We start from the raw sequence: 19495 nt of genomic DNA on the forward strand, positions 1-19495 counted from the left end.
GCAGCTAAACTGAAATTCAATGGAGAATTCATTATGAAAGCACAGAACAGAGGTAAAGCTATATGGGAAGTTGTAAAGAAAGAAACTTGTAAAAATACCAAAGTCTCAAATCAAGACTTTTCAATAATACATAATGGTCAAACAATTCAAAATTCCTTCGAAATAGCTGAAATTTTTAATAAATTTTTTGCAAATGTAGCAGACAATCCTAATAACCAGGTAACAGGTAGTCAGGAAACAACCTTACATGGAACAGGAAATGTAAACACCATATTTCTATCTCCCGTGACTGCAGATGAAATTCTCGATATAATAAAAAAACTAAAAAATAATCTTTCCTGTGGACCTGATGACATTCCGGATGGTATTGTAAAGAAATGTGCCGTACTACTAGTAGCTCCACTAGTAAACATCTGCAATTCATCTTTAATTAGTGGTAAATTTCCCGAACAATTCAAACTCGCAAAAGTATGTCCTATATTTAAGAAGGGAGATAAACAAAATATTAACAACTATAGGCCGATATCTCTATTATCTACATTCTCCAAAATCCTTGAAAAAGTTATGTATAATAGATTAGTTCGGTTTTTAGATTGCAATGGTGCACTATCTAATGCTCAATTTGGATTTCAAAAAGGCAAAGGAATTAATAACGCCATATTCACTTTCACGGAATTTATTCTAAATTCAAAAGACAACAAGAATCAAACAGTTGGGCTATTCCTGGACCTGAGCAAAGCATTTGACACAGTTGACCACATGATACTGATCCAGAAACTACAATGGTTTGGCATAAGGGGGTTAGCTAAAAGTTGGTTTGTTTCTTACCTAAGTGCAAGGCAACAATTTGTTGAAATAGGCTCAATGAAATCATATCCCACTATCATGAAAAGCGGGGTGCCCCAGGGTTCCATACTTGGCCCAATTCTATTTCTCCTGTATATAAACGACCTTCCCTCAAGGATAACACAAGCTAAAACCGTTCTCTTTGCAGATGACACCAATATTGTTTTCAATGCTCTTGATAAAAATAATTTACAGGAGAAAATAAATGAAACCTCAAGACAACTAGAACAGTGGTTAGCTAGCAATAGACTAAAACTGAATGTCAGTAAAACCGTTTGTATGTATTTCAGTCAGAAACAATTACATGACTCCATTGAAATACTACTTAATAATACTGGAATAAAGGACGTCGATTGTACAAAATTTTTAGGGATATGGATTGATTCCAACCTCACGTGGGAAAGTCATATTCAATTCTTAACTGATAAACTAAGTCGTTTGTGTTATGCTTTCCGTGTCCTAACCAATATAACTCCCAAGGAACTACTTAGAGCGGTTTACTTTGGCTATGTTCACTCTGTATTATCATATGGGATAATTATCTGGGGGTCATCATCAAAACTTGCACAAGTGTTTAGACTGCAAAAGAGAATATTGAAAATTATAAAGAAAGTACCTATTCGCTCGGATAGTAAAAAAATATTCAAAGAGTTTGATATTTTGCCCCTACCTTGTATTTACATTCTTGAAACAGTCTGTTTCATCCACCAAAATTATGATAGTTTTAAAATAAACTCTGATTATCACAACTACAGCACAAGAACATGCAATAATTTACATTTTAATCATCATAGGTTATCCAAAAGTCTCAATAGCTTATCACATACAGGGATAAGACTTTACAACAAACTCCCTGTTGAAACTAAAGCCCTTAGCTATGCTAGATTTAAAAAGTCAGTGAAACATATTTTACTTTTCCACATGCCTTTTACTGTCAATGAGTATCTTAGTTTAGCACTCCAAATTTAGCTTACAGTAGTTAGTATCTCCTTTTGTGTTTACTGCTCTTCTTTTCTATCTGATTCATGTCTGGGGTGAGACTGCCCAAGAAGATAGGGAAACCAAGAACCTTGTACAAGTAATGGTCTGAAGAAAACTGTGGAGAATTGACTTCATTACTGAATGTATTGATTGTATATTATTTGTATATTATTGTAGACATCTTGTATGTCGGAAAAACATGTATGTAACCGCATATTTATTATGTATTCACTCTGACGATGCCATGAAATCATTGTATTTCCTAAGGCTAATATCTATCTATCTGTCTGTCTGTCTGTCTGTCTGTCTGTCTGTCTGTCTATCTATCTATCTATCTATCTATCTATCTATCTATCTATCTATCTATCTATCTATCTATCCATCTATCCATCCATCCATCCATCCATCCATCCATCCATCCATCCATCCATCCATCCATCCATCCATCTATCTATCTATCTATCTATCTATCTATCTATCTATCTATCTATCTATCTATCTATCTATCTATCTATCTATCTATCTATCTATCTATCTATCTATCTATCTATCTATCTATCTATCTACAATGTCTTTTCGTAACAATGAAAATCATTATGCATTTATATGGCTACTGGTTTCATGTCTTATTGTTGTATTAGGAGAAATGGTTGTATCACCATTTGAAGTTGTAGGAATATTAGTTTGGTTAACACCACTGCAAACTCCAATTTCTGATTGTCAGAATCAACATGGTTTCCAGTAGTGCTAGCAATGGGAGAAATTGCCTCGATGCAGAGGTGTCAATGAATTTAGCAGATTCATTAGTGTTAGGATTGGCAGATGTCATATATAATGTTCCCATTGGAATTCCATATCTTCTGGAGGCATGTGTCAGAGTTGTACTTCTGGCTGCTTGTAGAGCTAATTCCATGTCATGTTCAGACCAATTTCCACAGTTGGTCTTTCTTCTATAATTGAAGACCTCTCTCGAATAAGGGTGTAGCCAACAAATCTATAATACGTTTCAGGAGAACAGAAATTAATTTCAGAGGCCAGAGGCATATTTCGTTATGGCTATATTTACTTACTTACAAATGACTTTTAAGGAATCCGCAGGTTCATTGCCGCCCTCACATAAGCCCGCCATCAGTCCCTAACCTGTGCAAGATTAATCCAGTCTCTATCATCATATTCCACCTCCCTCAAATCCATTTTAATATTATCCTCCCATGTACGTCTTGGCCTCCCCAAAGGTCTTTTTTCCTCCTGTCTCCCAACTAACATTCTATATGCATTTCTGGGTTCGCCCATACGTGTTACATGCCCTGCCCGTCTCAAACGTCCGGATTTAATGTTCCTAATTATGTCCGGTGAAGAATACAATGCATGCAGTTCTGCGTTGTGTAACTTTCTCCATTCTCCTGTAACTTCATCCCTCTTAGCCCCAAATATTTTCCTAAGAATCTTATTCTCAAATACCCTTAATGTCTATTCCTCTCTCAAAGTGAGAGTCCAGGTTTCACAACCATTCAGAACAACCGGTAATATAACTGTTTTGTAAATTCTAACTTTCAGATTTTTTGACAGGAGACTAGATGACAAAAGCTTCTCAACCGAATATTTACTAGCAGAACAATTTCATTAACCAAGAATACAAGTATATTCAGCTATTCGATACATTCATTTATTGTTATAAATTAATGCTTTAAAATTACTTTTTCTACAGAAGTCACACATTTCATTAGTTTGATGTTACACCCTTTTTCGAGGAAAGTCTTCAATTACTGACCATGTGAAAGAATGACAGAGTCAACTCTGGTTATAATGAACTCGGTTATAGTGAACATTCGGCTATAGTGAACCTAAATCGTTGGTCCCGACCCGCATACATTAAAAAGTACATTAATATTTCCGTTTATAGTGAACCCTCACTTCGATTATAGTGAACCTAAAACTACAAATTCGAAGAAAATATTGTATGTACCAGTAATTTTAAAATGACCAATATGATAATTATGAAAATCCTTTCTCATATATACTTTCAAGAATATGTTTAGAATAAAAATTCAGAACTGCTACTCGTGAAGTGCATTGAAGGAAAAAGGAAGGATCTCTTTAGCGTTTTGTACAACATGAAACATGTTAAAGAGAATAGTGTATGCACTGAAGGATAAATAGAGGAAGGATTAGTTCTGACTCCTTTAAAAGAGGTTATTAGAAGAACAGGAAGAGAAAGTGTTACCAGTATCTTTTGTAAAGTGGAGTACAGCAATGACCAAAGGATTAAGTTTTAATGATTCTCAACCATCCTTCCCGAATCTTTGTAAAAGTAAACTCGGGAAAATCCGAAGGCCGAGTACACAGTAAGTACTTAGTGGAAGGGGGTACGAAGTTTGTCAATGCCTTCTGCCTACAAGTATTGAACTATGAACATCAGTATGTCGAAGCGTAAAGTGTTTACATAGGTAGATAAGCGAACATTATTACTGATATTGAACGTGATCTGTCCCAAGCGAACATTTATACTGTATGTATAGCAACGTCTATAATATAAAAACATACACTTCAGTTTTAGTTATCATCGGATATATGTAGTGAACGAAATATGCTGGTCAGCAATTTTCACTATAACCGGATTTGACTGTATTTATAAATTTCAGTGCTGAGGGAAAATTTGTTAAGGTATGATGTAGTAATTTATTAACGTGTTATTGTGCAGATTCGATAAATAACCAGATTAATATATAGTCACTTCATAATAACATTTACTTTGCCAATTAGCAGAGAGTAAGATGGAAAGCTTTCCATTTTGCCATCATCATGAATATCCATCATGCTCTCCTAAACTAAAAATACATCTTGCTCTTCGAATATCAATTTATTTTACGGTTCTGTACTTAAAGAGCATAAACTTTTATAACTTTATACACAATAATTTACCCTACCTATTGATATATTTACATGACTGGACCATAAGGTATTGCAGAAAGTACATGATAATAACTACTTTAACATAAGAACACAATAAATTGTTACTAAACTCTCAGTGTTGCCACTACATTTCTTCTACATTCCAGTTCACAAAATTGAAATATCTGTGGTCGGTAAAGACCACACTGCACCATCTGTTGATATTAACGAGAAATAATGATTTCACATCTTGCCCGCACTTTCCCTCTTGCCCTCCACTCTCCTACATGTACCCAATCACTAAAAGAGAAATAGCGACCCGTGCATGCCTTAAATAAAAAACAAATTAAATAAAAGGCGTAATTTCCTTCCCAGTCCAAGAAATATTAAATAGGAATAAATTAAAAAGCGGACAACTTTTTCTGGAATGAGATTAGCCATATCAATGGCCCAGAAGCAGACTGTTCCAAGTCCATTTTACTATTTTTTTTCAGGAGAGCTATTTTAAACTCCTGACAATGAAAGCTTCATGAAACAATTTGGAATAGCTTCATAGCAACCTTATGGAGAGGAATATTTACAATTTGGTTCGATTCATATATGCAGACAAGAGCTGGAACACAATCAAACACAGATTTCTTTCTTATAAAAAGTTGGACTTAGAACAGTCTGGTTCTTAGCCATCGATATGACATTCTGAAAAAAAAAAAGGGAAAACTATTTAGGCTAATTGTAATTCAGTTGTAAAACACTCCTAAAAATCTCCACATTTCAACAAGAGAGCAATATAAGGATGTATAAGATACAGAGATAAATTGTGCATATGGGCAAAGGGTGAAAATTTTCTTTGCATTGCTGATACAATTGTAGCCAGTCAACCTCTCATCTGTCTCTAATATACATTATTTAACGTCTGTGAAATTAATTATAACTACATTAAAAAAGTCTGAGTCTACAAGAATAAAATATGGAAGTCTTACCTTAGTAGTCAACAGTTTTTAGGGTTCATAGTACTGATCTAACGAGCCACCTAGCTTATGGATTAAAAGTTTAATTTGATATTTTTACAGAAAGACACAAAAGTCTCATAAAATGTTATTTTACTGTCATTTCACAGAAGCACATACATTTCGCATTTTGCAGTCAATTTCGAATTTTGTGACGGATTTAAAAATTGTAATATATTCAATATGATTTAAAACATCAAAATATTTACTTTACAGCATTTTGGCAAATTCGCATTTAGTGTGATTGCGAAAATCTACCATCTCTACCTATAAGGAGATTATCTCTGGAAGGAATGTACACATTATGTAACATGATAATGGCAGCCACAATACTGTAAAATCATACAAGGATCATGCGCCTAACTTAAACTAATAGTACGAGTATATTATTATGATGTACCGAAGTACATATGATATTTCCGTGCAGATATTCTGCGTCATCTTTCATCTTTCATTAAACTAATAGGCCTATGGGTTCGGCATGTATACAGTGTGTCTTAATTAAATGTATAGGCCATAGATGCTGACTACAGGCATGCTCGGTTCCTCGGGCATACACTGGAAAGAAAGTGGCATGTTCAGTAAACCCGCTCATGTGATTTCTACTTCTTGAATTTATTGTTATTATTATTGTTGTTTTTGTTGTAACCTAACTTTACTTATTATGAGAGTTGAAGAGCAGTTTTTGCTCTCACAGGTGTGCATTTTAATAAGTATTCAACTCAACGCAACAATGAAAATGTTTTCTTTCCATGTGAAACTATCATATTCTGGAGAGACAGATTTGACAACATCTGTTTGTTGCGTTGAGTTGAATATTTATTACAATGCACACCTGTGAGAGCAAAAACTGCTCTTTAACTCTCATAAGTAGTAAAGTTAGGTTACAACAAAAACAACAATAATAACAACAATAACAATAATAATAATAATAATAATAATAACATAGTTATGTTATATACTCATTTGCAGTGTGAATAAATATATACATACATAAATTACGTTACAAATTTTACAGAGATACTAACCACGGCATTTAATGGGACATTACAAAGCAAATTTGATAGCTGAATTCAAGGCATCCCTGACCAGTGTCAAGCTGTTGTAAATCATCGTGAAAACAAAACACGGTAATAATATCACAAGAAAGCTTTAAACAGACTTATCAATCTTCTTTGTGTAATTATATAATTATCTCTGTTCCCGGCGTTTCTTTTCTTTGTTTCTCGGTAGTACTTAAGAATACTCTAGAAAATTATGTAGAAAAAAATTGAACTTAATCAATTATATTAGTATATAAAATAATAGACGACCAATTACATTTTAAAACCCTACTTATTACTCAGAAGGTGATTTCTCTTATGAAGAACTCTGGAAACAATTCTCGGACAAGGGATTGAACGATTTCTCACCTGTGTGAATATGTTCCCAAGCGTCCCAACTGCGAGAAACAACTATAACAATGATTGCAGTCGAATTACATGTCGCTCGTGTGCGCGTGAGTGTATTCGTAAGTGTCCCGCTTTTGAGAAACATTTACCACACGTATCACACATGTAAGGCGTCTCCTCTGTGTGTTTAAGTGAATGTCTTCTCAACCGTCCAGACTCTAAGAAACATTTACCGCACACATCGCATTTGAAAGGCTTTTCTCCTGTATGTGCTAAGGCATGTCTCTTTAGACTTGAAGAAGTTGGGAAACGCTTCTGACAAAATTCACACTCGAATGGCTTCTCACCTGTGTGAGAGGTGGAATGCTTTTTTAAATGATCAGATCGGGAAAAGCATGCTTCACAGACATCACACTTGAATGGTTTTTCGCCTGTATGCACGCGTGCATGCTCTTTCAAATTACCTGCTTGCGAAAAACACATATCACATTCATCGCATTTGAAAGGTTTCTCCCCACTATGCACGAGTTTATGCCTGGTTAAATGGAAGTACTGCGAAAAACTCTTCTCACAGACATCGCATTTATAAGGTTTCTCTCCAGTATGTATGCGTGCATGTATATTTAAAATTGTAGAACTGGAGAAACACTTTTCACAGACATTACATTTAAACGGTTTCTCGCCTGTGTGGACGAGTGCATGCTTTTTCAAATAACCCGATCTAGAAAAAGTCATTTCACATTCATCGCATTTAAATGGTTTCTCGCCCGAATGTACTCGTACATGAGTAAATAGATTAGAATACTGTGTGAAACTCTTACCACAGACGTCACATTTAAATGGTTTGCCCCCTGTGTGTAGTCGTGCATGCTGCTTTAAATAATCCGACCGTGAAAAGGATTTTTCGCATACATCACACTTGAATGGTTTCTCTCCCGTATGCACACGTGCATGCAACGTTAGACTGGAATAATGCGAGAAACTTTTCTCACAGATGTCGCATTTAAATTGTTTTTCGCCTTTATGTTCGCTGGTTTGATTATGTAGTCCTGAAGAACTCGACAAAGACTTATCCCAAACGCCGGATTTCAATGGTTTCTTGCCTCTGTGTTCACGTGTATGGATATTGTGCTTTTCCAAGTCCGAGAAATGCTTTCCACAGTCATTGCACTTGAATGGTTTCGGCATCACATCTCCTTCCGCTGTGCTCTCGTGACACGAGTCTTCCTGCAAAGAGGGAAATGAAAAAGATGACAGATCAGTAGCTGAAAACTTAGCATACTGGGTTCCTAAGCTTGAGTCCAAAACTGAAGAGGATTTAAATTCACATACAATATTTAATAGAAAACTTTATTTATGCTAGACAACATCGTGTACGACATGCTTTGGCGACATTGTTAGAAACTTTAAATTGGGAGATTCATGAGGAAGTACATTGTGTATCATCAGATGGTTCTTTTAGACGGTCAGACATTATTGCTATTAACAGATCCTTAAAACGGGCTCTTGTTCTTGACCCTACTATCCGTTTCGAAAGAAACCTACATTAAGCCACCGAAGTTGATATTGAGATGAAGTGTATATATGAACCTTGTGTGCCGTATCTTTCTCAAAAGTACAACGTCCCTTTTAAACAATGCTCCGTCATTGCTTTGCTGTTTGGCAGTAGAGGTTCAATTACAAAATTCACATGGAATTATCTTAAGGAACTTCACATTATTTTTGATTATGTTACAGTATGTCTATTCTTATAAATATTATCAAGGATTCTCTCAAATATTACATCATCATCTCTATTTCAATTAATCCACTTATATTTGCCTCTAACAATTAACTTTCTTTTTTCTTTAATGTATCCATCACATTTTATTGCTTCCATTATTACCGCACGACTGATCAGAAGATTACAGAGAGCATTATTGGTACAATTTATTAGTATATTTCTCTATTCAACTACACATTAAAACAGTAGTTCCCAATCTTTTTTGACTGTCGACACAAGTTACTGAACGCCCAGGATATCGCGACACACTTATTTGACGACGATGATGATGATGATGATGATGATAATAATAATAATAATAATAATAATAATAATAATAATAATAACAACAACAATTACTTTTTTTTTAGAAAAAGGTGTAGAATATTTTATGGTGGACAGGGAGATGATAACTGTTCACTGCACGGGAATTTTGTCGTTTTTAACCTCCTTTTCGTGCAAATAACACTTTTAAGATCTAAGCGGAATTCAAAGAAAAACATTATTAAAAACATAGTTATCCACACATATTTCGGTTCCATGATGAAAATTGCAACAAAATGGTGCTGGAACACTGTTCCAGCGCGTTCTGCCACAAAAAAAAAGCACTCATAACAACTTATATGTAGTTTCGGACATCCAGTGTTGTAGATATGTTGATGTTAAGACGCAATCGATAACTGTAAAAGAACAAGCAGCTACTTGAGTGGCATTAGAAAAAAAACATAGGTAAATGTCAAAAATCCCAACCCATCTACGTGGATTTCCAATAAAAAATTTTATTATCGTTATTGAAAACTCGCCTATTTAAATTAATGTGAAGTCTGTGTTTGGTGAGTTGCACAGACTTTTTCAATACGTGGCCTTATGGTTGAAAAACTGAAATGACAAGTGAGCATTGTTGCAGGTGTTCACGTTTCATTGGTAAAACTGTCTCAAAATAAAATATACCATAACAGAGACTTCATTGCAAATAAAAATGCGTTGTAAAGAAACTTTCTGCATCGCATAAAATTTATTTTTCAATTCCAAAATTTCGCGACACATTCCATGGAGCTGTGCGACACACTGATTGTGAACCCCTCCATTAAACGAGTACTCCCATCCTCAACTACTTTCATCACGTGTATCTTCTGTACTAGTTCCTTGTTTCTACTAGATCGCTAATAGATTCTACAATTCCTTGGTTTCATGATCCTTTTCATCACGTGTATTTTCTGTAGTAGTTTCCTGTTTTTACTAGATCGCTAATAGATTCTACAATTCCTTGCTTTCATGATCTATTTCATCACGTGTATCTTCTATACTAGTTTCTTGTTTCTACTAGATCGCAAATAGATTCTACAATTCCTTGGTTTCGTGATCCTTTTCATCACGTGTATTTTCTGTACTAGATTCCTGTTTTTACTAGATCGCTAATAGATTCTACAATTCCTTGGTTTCGTGATCCTTTTCATCACGTGTATTTTCTGTACTAGATTCCTGTTTTTACTAGATCGCTAATAGATTCTACAATTCCTTGATTTCGTGATCATTTTCATGACATGTATTTTCTGTACTAGTTTCCTGTTTTTACTAGATCGCTTATAGATTCTACAATTCCTTGGTTTCGTGATCCTTTTCATCACGTGTATTTTCTGTACTAGATTCCTGTTTTTACTAGATCGCTAATAGATTCTACAATTCCTTGATTTCGTGATCATTTTCATGACATGTATTTTCTGTACTAGTTTCCTGTTTTTACTAGATCGCTTATAGATTCTACAATTCCATGCTTTCGTGATCCTTTTCATCACGTGTATTTTCTGTACTAGTTTCCTGTTTTTACTAAATCGCTAATAGATTCTACAATTCCTTGGTTTCGTGATCCTTTTCATCACGTGTATTTTCTGTATTAGTTTTCTGTTTTTACTAGATCGCTAATAGATTCTACAATTCCTTGGTTTCGTGATCCTTTTCATCACTTGTATTTTCTGTATTAGTTTCCTGTTTTTACTAGATCACTAATAGATTCTACAATTCCTTGGTTTCGTGATCATTTTGATGCCTGACATGTATTTTCTGTACTAGTTTCCTGTTTTTACTAGATCGCTAATAGATTCTACAATTCCTTGGTTTCGTGATCATTTTCATGACATGTATTTTCTGTACTAGTTTCCTGTTTTTACTAGATCGCTAATAGATTCTACAATTCCATGCTTTCGTGATCCTTTTCATCACGTTTATTTTCTGTACTAGTTTCCTATTTTTACTAAATCGCTAATACATTCTACAATTCCTTGGTTTCGTGATCCTTTTCATCACGTGTATTTTCTGTACTAGTTTCCTGTTTTTACTAAATCGCTAATAGATTCTACAATTCCATGCTTTCGTGATCCTTTTCATCGCGTGTATTTTCTGTACTAGTTTCCTGTTTTTACTAAATCGCTAATAGATTGTACAATATCTTGGTTTCGTGATCCTTTTCATCACTTGTATTTTCTGTATTAGCTTCCTGTTTTTACTAGATCGCTAATAGATTCTACAATTCCTTGGTTTCGTGATCATTTTCATGACATGTATTTTCTGTACTAGTTTCCTGTTTTTACTAGATCGCTAATAGATTCTACAATTCCTTGGTTTCGTGATCATTTTGATGACATATATTTTCTGTACTAGTTTCCTGTTTTTACTAGATCGCTAATAGATTCTACAATACCTTGGTTTCGTGATCCTTTTCATCACTTGTATTTTCTGTATTAGTTTCCTGTTTTTACTAGATCGCTAATAGATTCTACAATTCCTTGGTTTCGTGATCATTTTGATGACATGTATTTTCTGTACTAGTTTCCTGTTTTACTAGATCGCTAATAGATTGTACAATTCCTTGGTTTCGTGATCATTTTCATAACTTGTATTTTCTGTACTAGTTTCCTGTTTTTACTAGATCGCTAATAGATTTAACAATTCCTTGGTTTCGTGATTTTTTTCATCACGTTTATTTTCTGTACTAGTGTCCTGTTTTTACTCGATGGCTAATAGATTCTACAATTCCTACTTCAGTTTTCCTTTTCTGGCATAGAATTTTACTCATTATGAACAATGAGTTTGCTGACTTAAATTATATCAATTCATAACTTCCGTGAACAGCTGCCAACCTGACTGTTGGACAACAAATATAAAAGTAATAAACTGATACTGAAAGCATTCGGAATAGAACACATTTTTCTGTTTTGAGTTGCGTATCAACCCATGAAGTCTATGGAGCAGGAAAGCAGAGTACCGATTTATGAGTAATCAAAATAGTAGTTCAATTCGTGAACATCCGCCAGAATATTTATCATACATTTTACTGTCAATAAATCGCAATTTAAAAAACAAAATGGTGTCATTGTTTACCACCAGAAAAAACCATAGGTTCTAAGTAAGATACATCTTTCGAGCTAAGGTGCATAACGCAATATATCAGTTAGTTAGAACCAGTGAGGGAAGTGGGGAAAAAAACCAGAGGCGGTATGCTACCCCTAGATTTTCCCTGGCATATCTCGATTTAAAAAGGCGTAGGCCTACCACTCTTTTTACAACATGCACGTACATGATATATACAATAAACTGTTTCGTGTAGTCAGTAACGCAAGTCTTTGAAATTTACGCAACACATTAAATTTCTTAACAAAATAATTTCAAGTTACTTCCGTTATTTACTAGATTATTTTTCAATGTCCATTGAGACTTATCATTTAAAATAATGTTAAAGTATCAAAGCGCGAATACTTAAAATAGTACTGCATGTAACATTATTTAAATAATATAGATAAGTCACTGAAAAATATTTTAAAAGAATAAGATCTGATGACATAATCACTAAATTGCCAACAATGGCCACAACAAGCTTCAGATCACAGCCTTCTCTACTTGAAATGCTACCGCTGTTCAGAGTTCCAGGGGTTGACTTATCAAATAAACGTGTCTAAATACGCGTTGAGTACAGTTGCAGAATGGTTTAGATTCACGAACCAAACAGATAGTACCCTTTGCTGTGAAAGAATGTATAGGCAAATTTTTACGAATCACATTTTTTCAGTGACGGTATTCCATACTAGCGCATACTATCTCACTTCCCTCACTGGTTAGAACTCATTACAGTGTTATCTGCAATCCATAGTGTCGTGCTTTATTGACCCAGTGGCTCTTCCATTGTCATGTTTCAATTTAACATTTATCTAACATCTATCCTGCTTTGACTGTTACGCTCTCAGTCTAAAAGGAGCAGGTTTTGGATATCTTTGAAGTGATGGAGTAACGACAATAACAGAAAATATTTCCACAATTATAGAATGTTGTGTCTGTTTATGAATCCATAACAATTTATTCCAGAAATGTTCCTTTTCTGACGAAGACACAGATGTCGTAAATTTCTCTATTGTTATAAGTTACTAATAAAATGATTCTATCATTAAATTCTACAATTCTACTGGGTTAGCGGGCCTTTCGTTCACTACCTTTTGTCCACAATTTGTTTCGTCCATTACCTTTCGTCCTCGCTGTCTTGTCCACAACCAATTGGTCCATATAATTAACATCCATCAATTCCTTTTTGTCCACATCTTTTATATCCCTAACCTCTCGTCCATCTCAGACTGCATCTGCAGGCACTGATTATCACTGAGAAGCCACAATGTTGTTTGTGGCTACCATTTGTACCTTTACAAGATGTTTTCGAAATATTTGATTTTATGGCAGAAAGAGCAACAGAAGATATTGAAGAAGTTATATAATCGTGGGCGTAATGCAAGGTTTCCACTGGAAACATGGAATGTGTATGAAGCAGTCTTGAGTAGGGAAGAGAGGACTAACAATGCCGCCGAAGGTTGGCAGAGTAAATTAAAAAAACTCATGACTGTTCATCATCTGAGCATTTGGAAGTTTTCGGAAGTCTTGCTGGATGGACAGAAACAAATGCGAAGGTGATTACTCAATTGTTGGGAGGACACACACGAGTCTGTGTACCATTAAGTCAGACATATATGTCAATAGTCATGAACGCATCAGGGAAATGGTTACATGGTATGAAGATTACAAGAATAACGGCAGCTGGAAACATATCTGAGAGTCCACTCCTGTGGAGTAACAGTCAGCGCGTCTGGCTGCGAAACCAGGTGGCCCGGGTTCGAATCCCGGTCGGGGCAAGTTACTTGGTTGAGGTTTTTTCCGGAGTTTTCCCTCAACCCAATACGAGCAAATGCTGGACCCTGGACTCATTTCACCGACATTATCATCTTCATATCATTCAGACGCTAAATAACCTAGATGTTGATACAGCGTCGTAAAATAACCCAATAATTATATCATATCTGAGAGGAATTTCATATAAACTAAAAATTAACCCTGCTCAAGTTCTTCAGGAAGAAGAAAATGATGACTAATCATGTTTATAATACAAACAGCATGTACATCAACAACACTTCTTAATTTAAATAAATTACATTTTCACCAAATGAAATATGAAGGGTACACGGGAAAAACGATCAAGGTCCATCAAAAATCAAAATTGAGTTAATAATGCTATCTTATAGTGGAAAAGAAGTACTATCATGTGGTCTAGCTAGTAATAAGAAATCATCGTTCTTGACATTCCACTACGTCAATTTCTATTAAATACAAACATAACAAAGTATTAAGTGCTTAAACTTTAAAATTCGTTTTTCTCGAAACTTTCTAAAATGGACCTTGATCGTTATTCCCGTGTACCCTTCATATGTTTCATGTCATCTGTTTTTTTTTTTTTTGCCATAGTGGATGAAATAATCAGTAGAGGAAAACATAATGCACGAAGCATGAAATGGACCAAATGGCCAGTGGACAAAACTTAATGGACGAATCGTGAAATGGACAAATGTGTCGGTGAACAAAAAAAAAAGTGGAAAAAGCGTAATGGACCAAAGGCCCTATAACATTCTACTGATACCATTTCATCTTTCCAAAATAGAAGTGTTAGAACTCCTGCATTTGCAAGGGCGTAAATTCTTCAGTGGATAGAGATTCACTTTCGACGAACATAATCTACATATTTCATAGACTGAATAGCTATACTGGTTGCTGGATCAAGTCTTCATGGGTTCTAACCTAGCCAAGGGAGACGGAATTTGAAGGGCATAAAAATCCTGAAGATGGCTTCCTCCAGAAGGGAAGTACATCTCAGAGTCCCACAAAGATTTATTGACAGTTATATCAAAACTGGAAAGCACAGACGCGTTTCAATGTAAGTGTTCTAACTTGTATTGACTCATTTCACCGGCATTATCACCTTCATTTCATTCAGACGCTAAATAACTTGAGATGTTGAAAAGCATCGTAAAATAACCCAATAAATTAAATTAATCTTTGCATTTATTCTAAGAACATGTCCTTCAGAAAGTAATATAATATTAGCTGAAATTAATTGTTAAATACACATAGCAAGATGGGAATCCTAAACTAAAATTATTAAACAATACATTATTAAAAAAAATAAGATCATGTAAATGCTTGTGCTTTATTTTTGTTACTTTAACAATATCGTATTCTCAAATTAATATGTTTATGTAAAGGGCTATGTACCGTTTGTCTCTTTGTTTGTTTGTTTGCTTTTGTTTTTTTTTTTTGTTTCTTATTCTTTTTAAATTTTATGTGTAAATACAGTGAACAGTTTATCACAGTTGTCTTTATTTTTATTATTACTATTTTTTTTATTCTATACAGTTTTCATTATTGGTCACATCCGACCTCAAGCATTTTGATTTTTCGGGTGTGACTCAGTCACAATATTTGTAATATATATTTGAATATGATATTGGTAATCAATTTTGAATTTTGAAGAATATTCATATACGAGTATTACAATAGTATTGTAAAATCTTTTATTAATGTATGTAATTTTTTTTGCTTGCAATAAATTGTCAATTGTGAAATATTCAGGGCACACTGAAATAAATGCTGTAATAATTTTACATGGCAAATATTAATGGCTGTCATGTGTAAAATACCTCTGCGTACAGGTATGGAAGCTGCCTGCAACAAAAATAATATTGGAAGAAGAACAGTTGACGCAGGCCATTAATATAGGAAGAAGAACAGTTAACAGTTAGCACAGATCATGGGCTCTACTTACCTCTGCTCTACAATCTGCCGTAACAAAATCAGTTGCCATTGCAGTTTCGTCAACTTTAATCTCTGATGTGTGATCATAGCTGAGGTCCAAGCATTCCGTCTTTATTCCAGCCACGTGGAGATCAAATAAATTCCCTTCCTGCAGAAAAAAGAAGTGTAATGCACGTGATACATACAACACTTCGTAGGAATGTGATTCTGTGCTAAATGTTTCATTTTGGACTGATTGCTACTTAGGGCACATGCGAAATGCAGGCAAGTGACATACTAACAAGATTACGAACAGCTAAATAATACAGATAACAGGAAATATCTATTACTAAAAGTATAAAAAGCATCTCGAAATTGTGTCTGCAGTAGAATTGATAATAAAAGGGAGAAAAAGTCACAGTACTGAGTATGTACATAAGTTTTCAGAATGAAAATACTTCAAGGAACATGAAGCATGTAGCAACAGAAAGAAGAAGAAAGTAGTGGTACTGGTACTGATAATGGTAACTAATTACTGCACTTCAATATGAGGTACAAGAGTAATTTATATTGCTCATGGCCATAAACAACGACTACCTAGCCAAGACATGTAATGCTACAATCACTACTTTCTGTCCACAGAAGGAACAACACGGACACTTGATGGATACTAATGGAAGCTCTTCGATCTGCATCCCAGCATGCACAATATTTCAATCTCAAAAGTTTGACAGCCACATTACCTGGCATCGTAATAGTACTCGCTTGCACAACAGATTTGCACACTTTTATACACGTAACATTTGAAGAACAAAATGACTTTACCATCTCATGGAACAGTGATACCTATACTATAAATACTAGGGTGACCAGACGTCCTTTTAGGCCTCTGTCCAGGGTCTGGGCGGATTTAAAAAAAAAATTAAGAAATATCCTCCTTTTCGTAACTGGTATGCCTTATATTTTGAAGTTATCTGATTTGACACCGTTTTCAATTAATTTGCCTGTAGATGGCAGCAGCATCGACGAAATATACTCTTTCTGTCCTCTTTAATTTGACTTTCATATGTAGCAAACTGTAAAATCATTATTATTATTATTATTATTAAGTATCATTATTTATTATTAAGTTTTATCGTAATTATTTTGTAATAAAATAGATATTAACATAATTTTAAGTATGATCAAGCCTAAATCTGTACTGTAAATATTTTGTAGTAAAACAGATATTCACTTAATTTAAAGTAGAATATAGCCCTAAGTCTAAATCTAAATAGCCACCGGCGTAGCTCAGTCGGTTAAGGCGTGGGTTCGATCCCCCGCTTGGGTTTTATCCGACGTTTTTCCCAACCGTAAGGCAAATGTCAGGTAATCTATAACGAATCTTGGGCCTCATCTCGCCAAATATCATCTTGCTATCACAAATCTCTTTGAAGCCATATAATATAGTTGATACAGTGTCGTTAAATAATCAAGTAAATATATATATCTAACTACATAAACTCTTCTGTCCTCTTTTTTTCGAACAATGTCCTTCTTTTTTAAGCTTTGTGTCCTCTTTTTTATTGATGTGAATCTGGTCACCCTAATAAATACTAACAATTTAAATTTATTAAAGCAGTATATTTCGTTTGAACTCTAACCAATTACTGTACCTATTATTCTCTGCTCCATCAAGTCCCACATTACCTGGTTCGTAATAATACTTGCACAACAGATCTGTACACTTTTATACACATAACATTTGAAGAACAAAATGACTTTACCATCTCATGGAATAGTGATTTTTATACTATAAATATTCACAATTAAAATGTATTAAAATTTCCACTACATCTATTCCTGCATCAAGCAATATTTCAAACAGAATAAAATATGTGTGAGCATCAGATATTTTAATTTATTATTTTTATTTATTTATTCTGGTAGAGTTAAGGCGATGAGGCCTTCTCTTCCACACTACCAGAAGTGAAATACATAAAGAAACAATGACAAAAATAGTAATATTAATAGTCATACTTAAATATAAAAATCATTTTCATGCACATTAACAGCTTACATGGGCTATAATGAAATATTAACTAAACATGATACATAATTAAGTTATTTACAATTCATTTCCTATTCTACTTTATGATAAGCCTAAATGAGAATTTATATACACACAGAATAACCTATAAAAATCGGCTAATGCTCACAAATCAATTTCGTGTAAAAGTATGTAATTCTTAATTTAGATTGATTAACCATTCGGTAATCCCTGATATGATGAGGTAAGGAGTTCCATAGGCCACAAACTGACATGGTGAAAGAGCATGAATAGAAAGAGGTACGGTGACGAGGAATGGATAATAATGCCTGATGTTGATTCCGTAACATTGTAAGATATTCAAAGCGAGTTCTCAGATATTTTGGAGTAGAAGTGAAAAATATTCTAAACAGAACAGATAAAGAATGTGCTGTTCTACATTCCCTTAGGCGGACCAATGAAAGAACTTCAAAAGATGGCGTTATATGATCAAATTTACGAGTATTGCAGATGAAGCGGACACACACATTATGAACACGTTGTAGTCTTTCAATTAAATTGACAGTTATTTGTCAAGAAAGAATCGCGGTAATCAAAATGGGACATATGTGGCGATTGTACAATGTTTCTTTTTATGGAAAGGGGCAGACAGTTTCGCAAGTGATTTAGAGAGTGGAGCAATGAAAATAGTTTCTTACAGATGTGAGTTAGTTGACTATTCCACTTTAGATCTCTGTTCATTAATAATCGAAGATTTTTACGGTGTTGCTATACTTAATAAACGACCCATTTATTGACAGTCTTGGTATGGTTTTGTCGTCAATTGTACTGAGTAATCGCTGATGTCCCATTAGAATTGCCTGCGATTTTCCTGGGTTTAACCTCAGTCCAACCTTTTGTGCCCAGATAGATATTGTACTCCAACCACGAAAAGTCTCAGGGGAATGAGACACAGCGGGGTAATGCTGTGAATGAATGTTGATGTAATAAGATGTCATAAAGTCACACACGTGGGTACACGAATCTCAATTGGCTAACTCTCAAAGCACAAACGATAACACTGATACACACACACACTTATACTACCCTAGTTACAAAATTAGATCACGGTTAATTAATCTCCTGGTCTTTTAATCCCTTGATGCAGGAAATAACATATGCACGAGAGCGCATGTTATAACGGTAATGTTATCCATCTACTTCGCTCCAATAGATGACACAATAGTAAGCACATTCCTTTCACGGTTAATCTCCTGGTTAGAGAACAGTAGAGTTTAGGTCTTCAGTCATTGTGGTCACAGTATCAGTTAGTTCATCAGGACGAAAGTGTATATAGATCTGTAAATCGTCAGCAAACATGTGGTATCTGTAGTGCTGTAGTATGTAGTATTATTGCAAACAAAGAATAAACCATCAATCATCCTGATACATCTGATTCACAAGTAATGATGTACATCGTGAAAAAACAGTTGAGTAAGTATTCTTTAAC

At 34.5% G+C, this 19495-nt stretch overlaps 1 protein-coding gene across 3 annotated transcripts in view; it reads right to left on the reverse strand.

Annotated features, from left to right (window-relative positions):
* Window positions 1-2330: 2330 nt before the first annotated feature.
* The window catches only part of LOC138691590 (zinc finger protein ZFP2-like), a 33921-nt gene continuing 16756 nt past the window's right edge, over window positions 2331-19495 (reverse strand). The window contains exons 4-6 of one of the 3 annotated variants that reach the window (XM_069813709.1): window positions 16009-16146; window positions 7939-8344; window positions 2331-6284 (exon numbers count right to left, since the gene is read on the reverse strand). In XM_069813709.1, coding sequence (XP_069669810.1) covers window positions 6181-6284; window positions 7939-8344; window positions 16009-16146 — 648 coding nt within the window. In that variant the 3' untranslated portion in view covers window positions 2331-6180. Of the gene's footprint in view, window positions 8345-16008; window positions 16147-19495 lie in introns of all 3 variants that reach the window. The other 2 variants (XM_069813707.1, XM_069813706.1) reach the window with 2 other exon arrangements.

Source organism: Periplaneta americana, chromosome 16 (assembly GCF_040183065.1).
Source record: "Periplaneta americana isolate PAMFEO1 chromosome 16, P.americana_PAMFEO1_priV1, whole genome shotgun sequence".
Taxonomy (NCBI): Eukaryota; Metazoa; Arthropoda; class Insecta; order Blattodea; family Blattidae; genus Periplaneta; species Periplaneta americana.